The sequence below is a fragment of the Bombus pascuorum genome, chromosome 15, assembly GCF_905332965.1.
Source record: "Bombus pascuorum chromosome 15, iyBomPasc1.1, whole genome shotgun sequence".
Classification (NCBI taxonomy): Eukaryota; Metazoa; Arthropoda; class Insecta; order Hymenoptera; family Apidae; genus Bombus; species Bombus pascuorum.
This window is the reverse complement of record NC_083502.1, coordinates 4,562,561-4,571,969: the sequence shown is the minus strand read 5'-3', so window position 1 is coordinate 4,571,969 and position 9,409 is coordinate 4,562,561. Positions and strand designations below refer to the sequence as shown.

At 31.9% G+C, this 9,409-nt stretch overlaps 2 protein-coding genes and 1 long non-coding RNA gene across 3 annotated transcripts; 2 read left to right on the top strand and 1 right to left on the bottom strand.

The window, feature by feature from the left end:
- Window positions 1-828: 828 nt before the first annotated feature.
- On the top strand, window positions 829-1,234 carry LOC132914734 (uncharacterized). Its single transcript, XR_009659667.1, has 2 exons — window positions 829-1,060; window positions 1,146-1,234. It is a non-coding gene; the product is annotated as an uncharacterized LOC132914734 (long non-coding RNA).
- Window positions 1,235-1,512: 278 nt separating this feature from the next.
- Window positions 1,513-4,541, bottom strand: LOC132914894 (cytoplasmic phosphatidylinositol transfer protein 1). The gene is made up of 8 exons (XM_060974391.1): window positions 4,348-4,541; window positions 3,981-4,129; window positions 3,809-3,897; window positions 3,694-3,701; window positions 3,561-3,632; window positions 3,398-3,496; window positions 3,174-3,329; window positions 1,513-3,094 (listed from the first exon to the last, which is right to left on the bottom strand). Exons 1-8 carry the CDS (start codon window positions 4,396-4,398, stop codon window positions 2,843-2,845), a joined length of 876 nt encoding a protein of 291 aa, XP_060830374.1. The 5' UTR covers window positions 4,399-4,541; the 3' UTR covers window positions 1,513-2,842.
- A 97-nt stretch (window positions 4,542-4,638) lies between these two features.
- LOC132914893 (nonsense-mediated mRNA decay factor SMG8) lies at window positions 4,639-9,148 on the top strand. Its single transcript, XM_060974390.1, has 15 exons — window positions 4,639-5,001; window positions 5,193-5,337; window positions 5,415-5,689; window positions 5,774-6,004; window positions 6,075-6,268; window positions 6,333-6,436; window positions 6,520-6,713; window positions 6,773-7,012; window positions 7,093-7,296; window positions 7,383-7,492; window positions 7,622-7,780; window positions 7,842-8,052; window positions 8,127-8,438; window positions 8,594-8,773; window positions 8,914-9,148. Exons 1-15 carry the CDS (start codon window positions 4,961-4,963, stop codon window positions 9,035-9,037), a joined length of 2,724 nt encoding a protein of 907 aa, XP_060830373.1. The 5' UTR covers window positions 4,639-4,960; the 3' UTR covers window positions 9,038-9,148.
- The last annotated feature ends 261 nt before the right edge of the window (window positions 9,149-9,409 follow it).

Here is a 9,409-nt window from a genome sequence, read left to right as displayed (position 1 = left end):
ATATAGGAGAAATAAGGATGAAGATAGGTAATATGTGCAAGGAGTGCAAGGATGAGGAATAATCAAGTGGAGAAGGTGGTAGATTGATGGTGGTTATGAAGTGAAGTAGTGGAGGGAATATAGTAATAGTAATCAATGAAACTGGGTAATTACTGGAAAAGGAAGGAAGGAGGAAGTACCTAAAGTAAGAAATACTTAAAGAAAATGATGCAAATGATATGTTTAAGTGAGAAGTTCCACTATATATATTGTATAAATTTAAAAATCAAATAAATTAGAAATCATAGTACATATCGAAGCAATTTCGAAAATAATTTTTCTCTGTTATAGGAAGTGTGCGAAATGTATCCATACAATAAAGAAAAATAGTATATACCATAGAAAATTCCTAACGATAAAAGAAAGCAGCACAAGTATCAATGAAAAAAAAAAAACTCGAATAGAAAAGAATCCAGCAAAAAGGAGGTCGTTGAGCAAGAAAAAAGCAATATAAAAAATTGCACAAAAATAAAATTCCAATAATAAAAGAAGGCAAGTGTGAAACAAAAATTTGCGGCGGTGGAAGAGGGATAACGAGGACAATAAAGAACTTCAATGATTAAGTAAGACGTAAAAAGAAACCGTTGCAACAATTAAAAAAAATTAAAAGACACCAACAAATAAATAGTAATAAAAAAAACAGTGACAAGCTCAAAATTTCAATAAGTAAGAAACACCAAAGAAAGAATTTCCACAAAAAGATATCAATGAGTAAGATATCAATGGCTCTTACGAAGCGGTCTCTCCACTGATTTTTCTCTACTCTATATGCGACTGCTAGACGAATATGATAAACAAGCAAGGTAAGAAGGGTAACTGGTTAAAGTAGTATGAAACGAGTCTTACAGTCAGAGATAGAAGTTTATTAATTCCATGCCGATTTTGAAGATAATTAAAAGTTCAGGACCACTTCGCGACGCTCTTTTGATCCGGGCAATTACTTAGTTGCAAATAATACACCTGACTTCAGCAAATTTTCCTATTTCGTAAACCATTTTAATCTGCACCCTCCATGAAAAAAGTATAAAATGAAATTGAATATTTTGGAACTGTTGTTGGATAAATAAATAGTTCTAACGCAATTTGATTTCTTTTTCTTTTTTTAGTGTTTCAATACGAAGATAAATAACCTAAGAAACAGTATATTGAGTCAAATATCATTACTAAGGTTCTTCATTTGATTTCTGACCAATAATTCTTAAAGAAGCACAGCCACTTGAAATGCCTTGGTAGTGTTAATGTAATTTAAATATTCTAATTTTACTGCTATGTAGTTTTGTAAAAGTGAGTGAACATAGACAATTCACTGATTTTGACTAATCCTTTGCACAGTGAGTATCCAATGTATGAAAGCTATTCAACTGGCTTTTTTGCTCATCAAACTGTTATGTACTTATTACACTTACTGTAAACTTAGTGTTAAACTATCCGGTTGGTTGTAAATTTACAGACTAAACAATAAAATAACCAATCTTCTGAAAAGAATAGCTTGAAACGTTTATTTAAATACATATTCATACAATAAAGAGGCAATTAAATGCTCTGCAGTGAGTACCCTTTTAAAAAAGAACACAATTTTAAACATGTTACAAGCAATGGAAATTAAGCGATGAAAAGATTCTTAACAATGAGATCAAACATTTTTCTTTCCACGGCACAATATGCACATTGCAAGTGTGTACAACTGTAGTTTCAAGCTTTAACTTTATATAAAAATTAAAAGTGAATTGTTGTGCGTGTGTATCTTTCCACCTCTTTTTGTTTTAAGGTCTGTTTTGGTCCCAAGAAAATTTTGGACAGCACATAATTATTATAAATTAGAAACAGCAGAGAATTCAGATGCTAACACAAAATTAAAAACAGATACTCCTGATACCTTTTAAAGCCTATAAAAAGTAGAATTAATATCCTACCTCAGATAATTCTGTATGTACAACCTGCTATTGAATTAGAAAAAATACTATAGCTATCTTTAAGTTAATATAAACCTCATTATTAAATCAAAAACAGAACACAATTCATTAGTGCCGTGAGAGTTCGTAGTTGCATCAAGAAATAGTATACACATAGCATAGTATACGATCTGCTACGACAATTAATAGTTCTTATGTTAAACACTAATCACTGATCTTTACAGTGTTTCACACATCAATATAGCTTAAGCCGGTGTGTATATAATATCAATAATTATCCACTTTGGATGTACGATGGTGCCTTCCCTAACTAGGTCTAAGTTTCGCTACTACTTTTACGACATTTACAATGATTCAAGAACTACTCCGGAAATCTTTATTTCCTACCTTGGTAAAATTATTTTATAAATACCTTTAACTTAAAATACAACAATATAATCTGCAATGAATGTTATAAAGGAGAACAAGTACTAAAGTTAACATAAGTTCGCGAGAAACCTGCACTTTTTAAAATACTACTTTCAACTAGTCCTAAACTGATTAGTATAGACATGAATAAACTATAAAAATATTCAACATTGCATAGACGATAGATATTCTTTCTTTGACAATATTGCAGAAAAATGATCTAGAAAAGAAGAACAGATCAGGAACTCTGGTTCGCAAATCCTGTTGCAGGTACCTGGCTATAATGTACATACATATACATATATATATATATATATGTATGTATGTATGTATATATGTATATATAAATATATATACACAAATATATATATATATATATATATACACACACACACATACACACACAGAATCGAAAGTGCCGATATTTATTTGCACAATTATAATTACGTTCCCTAAATAGGTTGATTACTCTAACAATATGGCTAAGACCAAGAGAACCATGATCGAGTGGACTGTGTAGGAGATTTGGGTAATGGTGAAGACGGCATTGATGAAGTTGGTGTGGTTGATGTTGGTGACTTCTCGTTGTTCATATTTCTGAGTCGCACTTTCTCATTAGTTTCAGCTTGCATCTTTTGTTCATACTGTCGAACATCCTCCAGTGTCATGTCATACCACTCATCAATCCATGCAAATGCTTGACGATGACCCAATAATAAAATATCTCTAATACACTGCAGATGTAAGAATAACATCATTACAGTTGTAAATTTCGTAATTCGAGTACTTTATGAATATTTATAAACAAATTACTCTATGAATGAAGTCTTCCACTCGAGTTTGCATACCCCACACTTCAAAAGAAGCTTGAACTAGCTTATAAGAACACATTATAGGCTGTGTAGTGCCTTTCCACCCTTCTACCAATGGCCCACGACCAGTTCGTTGAGATTTAAAGAATTTTGGGTCCTAAAGTAAAGATATTCACGAATGTAAATTTCTAAGTCAAGACCTAGGTGTTATAATAATAACAATACCTCCTCCTCTTTATAGTGCTTCGCGGATAATTCGTCGTAAGCAATGTCCACAAAATCAACCTCACGATGAATCAATTCGATAGGAGACAGACCTAAACACTATTTTAATAGCATTATATGTAACAGAATTGATACTATTTACATATAAAACTCATTTACATACATTTTCTGTAGATCCATTGTTATCCTCATATCGCGTTTTTATTGAAATGTACAATTTTGGAATAAAAGAACACTAAAAAGTAAAATTTTATGTAATAAGAAACCTCACATAAAGCTACAATTTTTATACTTACAGTGTATTCTTGGTAGACAAGCAAGATAAGCAACATGAAAAAAAGTCATATTATTAGCTAGAAAGAAACATTTTTGGATTCTATTTGATGAAATATTAACTACATCTTAAGGTACCTGTGACAGTAAAGGGATAATAATTCCATGCCTTCTCTGTGACATAAAATATTCGAGGAATGAGAGATTGAATCCAATATGGCAATTTACTGTAATTTAATATAACAAATATGAGGTATCAACCTCCATAATAGTCTAAATTTAGAGATATAAGTGATGCCATGAAAATTACCTAGATAGATGGATTCGTTTCTCTGTATATTGACCCTTTCCGTGTTCTGGATCGTCACACTCCACATTTTCAACAACCTCAACACCTTCATCATTATCTGATTGCTCATGACTGTGTCTAGCAATCATATAAAGTTGCCCTATGCGATACTACAAAGAATATAATCAATAATTGAAATTCTTTAATTCAACTGAAGTAAACCAAAGTTCTAATTGTGCTTAATCAAGAATTGTGAGAAAATATTAACTGACAGAGTAGAAAATTATAACGGAATGTTAAAAACGAAAATTTCTAAAACCTGTATATAGAAGAAATATTTACACAAAGCTGTAGTAACAATTAACATTAAAAATTCAGAAAGATTTACCTCTCCTGTAGTAAGCGGCATACATATGCGATATTCTTTCGTTAATACCATATTGTAACGAAAACCTCCTACGACTGCATTAAATTAATATTCGCTGATGAGATTATAGTTCTCTTCTTAGCTAATGAATATGGAGCTGATGAAATTGTCATCCAAATAGCTATTTCACTAGCTCCAAGTGATGAGCCAATAAACAATCGAATTGTATGAAGTCCGTCCAAATCGATAATAATGTTTGACACCTTACACAAACGATAATATAACTAGACATACCATAAAGAAAAAATCCCAATCATTTAAGTTACTTAATGCTCAATTATAAATAACTAAATATTTTTTCTAGTGCGATTAAGAAAATTTGTTTCATGGTGTTACTAGAAATCATAACAATCTTCACCTAAATACATTTAAAAAAGGTTAAAGTTATGCAAAAAGATATTGCTAAAAAATAAATTGCTTAATACAGAATAACTACATTTATTCATGTTTCTGCAATTTTTTAATAAAGTTTATAACCTGCTGCAAATGTACTTCATTACATTGCATTGTGCGCTGCTGTCTTATAACCATAGCACGCAATAACATAACCTTTAAGTCGACAAACAAATATACAATGCGACCGCAAAAATTCCGACTTCCATGCAGCGCAGGAAGGTAATTTAACGAAAAAAATCATTTTTATTTTAATAAAGAAAAAGTTTTCTAAATTCGACAACTATTTTATTGATTTATAAATTTATTAATTAAAAATAACAGTGAATGTGATATCCTGTATATAGAAATATTTTGGTATTTATCATAATACAGAAGCAAATATTTGTTTTTTCTCAATATTTTCTTTTTAGTTTTGTACACACAGACAAAAAGGTAGTGATAGTATCTGTATTTGGAAAGTCACAATATAGTGCAAAAGGATGCAAGACCAACATGCTCAGTTCAATCCTGCAGGTGGGCCTCCTGGATGAACCAGAAGTAGAAAAAGAATCATTTGTAAGAGTTTATTTAAGAATACATTAGAATCCCTAAAATAATTTGTATGAAAATAACACTAATGAAATTATTTCTAGTGTGAGATTGAGGGATACTACGATTTTAAAGATAGAACTATATACTTGCATTTAAGAGGATTATTAGATACACACACCCTTTTAACAGAATATGATAAGTTCCTAGAAAAACAGGACTGCAAGGATTTCCTTAGTGTATGGGCACACATGAGAGACAAATATGCTAGAGCATTACTAGTTTTATTTCACATATCGCATGTTATTATTCTTACTCATCCGACTCACACATTTGACTACAGTTATGTACATTTATTCAGAGCCATGGATATGGTGAGGTATATATTTAATTTCTTTCAATAAATATACTGTTCCACAATACAATACAAATCTTGAATACAAATGTATGCTTTGATTTTCAGACAAAAGGTTTCTCCACAACTTTCTGATGTCCTAAGTTCCATATACAGTTTACCCAAGGACTGGGTATCAAATGTTAGACCCTGCTCTCCTAGAGTTTTATTCTATTTTGAAACTTGTCCCACTGTGTTTCAAGATCCTGCCAGTGGAGCTAATATCAAGAAACTGGAGCATTCCTTAGAAGATCAGATATACCAAGTATTGAGGAAAAATCGAATAGTAACTAATATTAGGTAAATATAAAGACTACAAAACTCAAACATTGTTTAATTTGAGGTAAACAACATGTGAGTGAATTTTCAGCTCAAATTCACTGTTTGCAATTCCTGCAAATCAAGAATTCGTATATGTACACACTGGTACAACAGAATCCAGGGATATTCTGGGCTACATGGCAAAGAAGCTCATACAGAGTTGCAAAGTTAGCTCTGGAGGAAGTACGTCAAGGAGTTTGGCTAGTCAGGATTCCAATATTCAAATAGACGATACAGAAACTGGTAAGAATATTACTGAATTAAAACCACATAATCAAAATAATAATAACTCCATATATGTTCACAGAAACTCGTTCCTTTAGATCATTTCTACAACAGCATATAAACCTAGCCTTTGCAAGAGGTTTTGATGACAATGTTGGAAGACACTCTGTACCTGCCTATTTTGAGGTCAGATCAATAATAAAAATAACTAATATTAAATTACAATTTTACATTTAGTTTGTTTCTAACTTCAACCATTCTTTTATCAGATACCTAATGTTACAATATTCTGTGAAGTGGCAAACAAAGTGTACGACTATTTTATACATGGAACAGATAAAGAACTACTAACATTACACAGCTTGTTAGATACTGATGTAAAGTTCAGTAAGAGTAGATGCAGCAAAGTACTCCCACGAGCCCTTCAGGCTTACCAAGAGAACCTGCCCCAACACTACACAAGGTATTCAAAAATTCCCCAAAAAAAATTTACATAAAGTAATCCCTCAATATTTACATCAGAGCATATCACGAAACAAAATTGGCACATGCAATGGGGGTCTTTGAGATGCATGCACGAGGCCCTTTGTTTGAAGAGTTTAATGAAAAACTACAGGCCGAATGCGAGAAGCACTGGAGATCTGGGAGGCAGATGTGCGAAGTATTGTCTCTGACAGGGAATCCTTGCACGAATCCGATACACAGAGGTGGAAGTGAGGGCGCTGGAGGTGGGGAGCAAACAGAACAAAGAGAGAATGACAAGTGCGTGATACAGGGAAAATGATTTATCATCTCACATTATCTATTATGTAATCTCAATATAATGTTATATCATTTTACAGTGACTTACCAATTAGGGAACATTGTAGTGGAGTTCGATACATCTGTGCTTGTAATTGTGGTCGTTGTCAGGGTTCAAGAGAGGACCCATTCAGTCTGAGACAGGCCAACTATGATTATTTCCAAATGCTAGCTAAACAATGTGGATGTTCTCAGTTAGAGAACATACAGTTTCCTGTTTTCCAGCCAAGTACTCATAATTATAGGTAAAATATTTATAATAATTTTATATCAATATTGATAATAGATTTCTGTCTCTTAGAGTATGAACAATGGCACACTCTTGTTACAGGCCTGCACAGTTGTTTTCTACTAAACGAGAGGACTCTTTCACTCATGCAGAATCTCCAACATCTGAAGGAAATACTCAAGCTTGCAGCTTAGGAGTTAACACTTTGAATGGTATTTTTGTTTTATTGTTCATAATTATTTACAATTCAATCCTGTGGTAAAGAATTTGTTGAAAAGTTAATCTATTGATAAAAAATTCTTTGAAAAGTTAAGTTTATGACATTAAGGTTATGACTTTAGATGATATTCGAACTCCATATGGAAGTGGAGGACAGTCACCTCCAACGAGTGAAACTAATGAAGATGTTCCTAAGCTCAGCAGTAAAACCAGTCTAACACCTAGTGACGCCCATAAAGTAGTTATAGAAGTGTCAGATAGTGACGCAGAAAATGCAAAAGGTAACTATTCTTTAAGAAGATTAATTGTAATATTATATTTTAATATTCATCAATTCTATAGAGAAATCTCTAGTCAGGCAGCCTTCAACAACAGAGTATCTACCAGGAATGTTACATACAGAATCACCAGCTGGTTTATTGCCACAATTCTCTAGCTGGTCCCTAGTTTGCCTTGGACCAAGTAGCCTATACTCTCATAATTTGGGTTTACAACACCAAGCTGGTGTTTTAGCCACTTCCGCTTTTCTTTTACCGTGGGATGTGACTGTTAGGTAATTTAATAAACCAAGAAATTCAGTTTCATCATTAAGTTAGATTTAATTTGTACCAATTAATTTTTTATTAGACTAGAGCATCAAAAAGAAAGAGGCTCTTTGTGGCCTACTATAGGTGATCATGGAACCCATAACTATTGTCCGAGAGGAAAGAATTTTCAAAATATGAATACTATTCGTGGTCGGAAATCAAAAGGCGGAAAGGAATTTGTAGTGAAAATATTTGTGGGAGTGGAATACGAGTGTCCAAGAGGACACAGATTTATGGCATCTGCGCCGGATAAGGTTCTGAAGGCTACTGGAAATGGGATTGTAAAGGACAGTGGAAATAAAGTCACATCCAGTACTGCGGACATGCCGCTCTATTTTCCGTGTCCTTGTCGGTATGTGAATATTTAGAAAACAATTTGGATAGAAATTCAGATAATTAAATTTAATTTAAATCCAAATAATGATAATGATCGAATTTATTTTAGCTCCAAATAAATGATATTAAATTAATTTTGAATTAATATTGAATTAATTTTTTAATTTTCAGACAAACAAAGCCTCTAATAGCTCAATTAATGAGAATTCACGTAGTGACGCCAAAAGCACCTGTTCATGTTACAGTAAATCCTAGAGTACAACCTGGACCTCCACCTTGTCCAATTTTTGTTACTGGTTGCGATGAACCGATAAAGTTATCGCAAAGTGCTTACTGGGTCTTGAGATTACCGTATGTTTTCAAAATTAATATCTACATTGCCTTTTGTATTATAGTTTTGTATATTTTAAAATGGGAATTTTTAAAGTATGAAATTTTAATATATCACAACGTTTATAAAAAATTTTAATTAATTTTTAACGAAAATTTAGATACGTGTATATGGATGAAAAGGGTCCATATTTGGCACCAAAAGAACCAGTACCAACTTCACACGGAAGATTATTGGCGGGAATGTACGGAATTAGTGAAGTACTTCCGGAAAAGAAAATATAGTGTTCAAATAATTTTAGCCAAAAACTGATTTGTACGAAATTTGTAAATTTTGTAAAAATTACTTCTTTTACATAATAAATTATTTCTTGTAAATATACAAGGATAATCGAAGTTTATATTATTATTTCTAATTTCTAATTTCAATTTTATATAATAAAACTCAATTTGAATATAGTCAGTCAAAATGATCTTTATGATTCAAAAGGTGGCCTAATAATTAGTTCTTAAAATTATCATTTACTAACTATAGGAAATTATATATACGATATCATACAGAGTATTCCAGAAGTTAACAGCTATACTTTGTCAATATTTTTTTAATTTTTTAATACAGTTGCAAATTAACTATGTGCTTAACACTTTTTGCTTGAT

What these genes read in the sequence shown, in the direction of transcription:
- LOC132914894 (XM_060974391.1), bottom strand. Translation starts at nt 4,398, where the DNA reads ATGGTATTAACGAAAGAATATCGCATATGTATGCCGCTTACTACAGGA. An exon ending in AGCACTATAAAGAGGAGGAG is followed by an intron (nt 3,330 to 3,397) that starts GTATTGTTATTA and finishes TCTTTACTTTAG; the next exon opens with GACCCAAAATTCTTTAAATC. An exon ending in TGGAAGACTTCATTCATAGA is followed by an intron (nt 3,095 to 3,173) that starts GTAATTTGTTTA and finishes TTACATCTGCAG; the next exon opens with TGTATTAGAGATATTTTATT.
- LOC132914893 (XM_060974390.1), top strand. Translation starts at nt 4,961, where the DNA reads ATGCGACCGCAAAAATTCCGACTTCCATGCAGCGCAGGAAG. An exon ending in CTTCCATGCAGCGCAGGAAG is followed by an intron (nt 5,002 to 5,192) that starts GTAATTTAACGA and finishes TTTTCTTTTTAG; the next exon opens with TTTTGTACACACAGACAAAA. An exon ending in CTGTACCTGCCTATTTTGAG is followed by an intron (nt 6,437 to 6,519) that starts GTCAGATCAATA and finishes TTCTTTTATCAG; the next exon opens with ATACCTAATGTTACAATATT.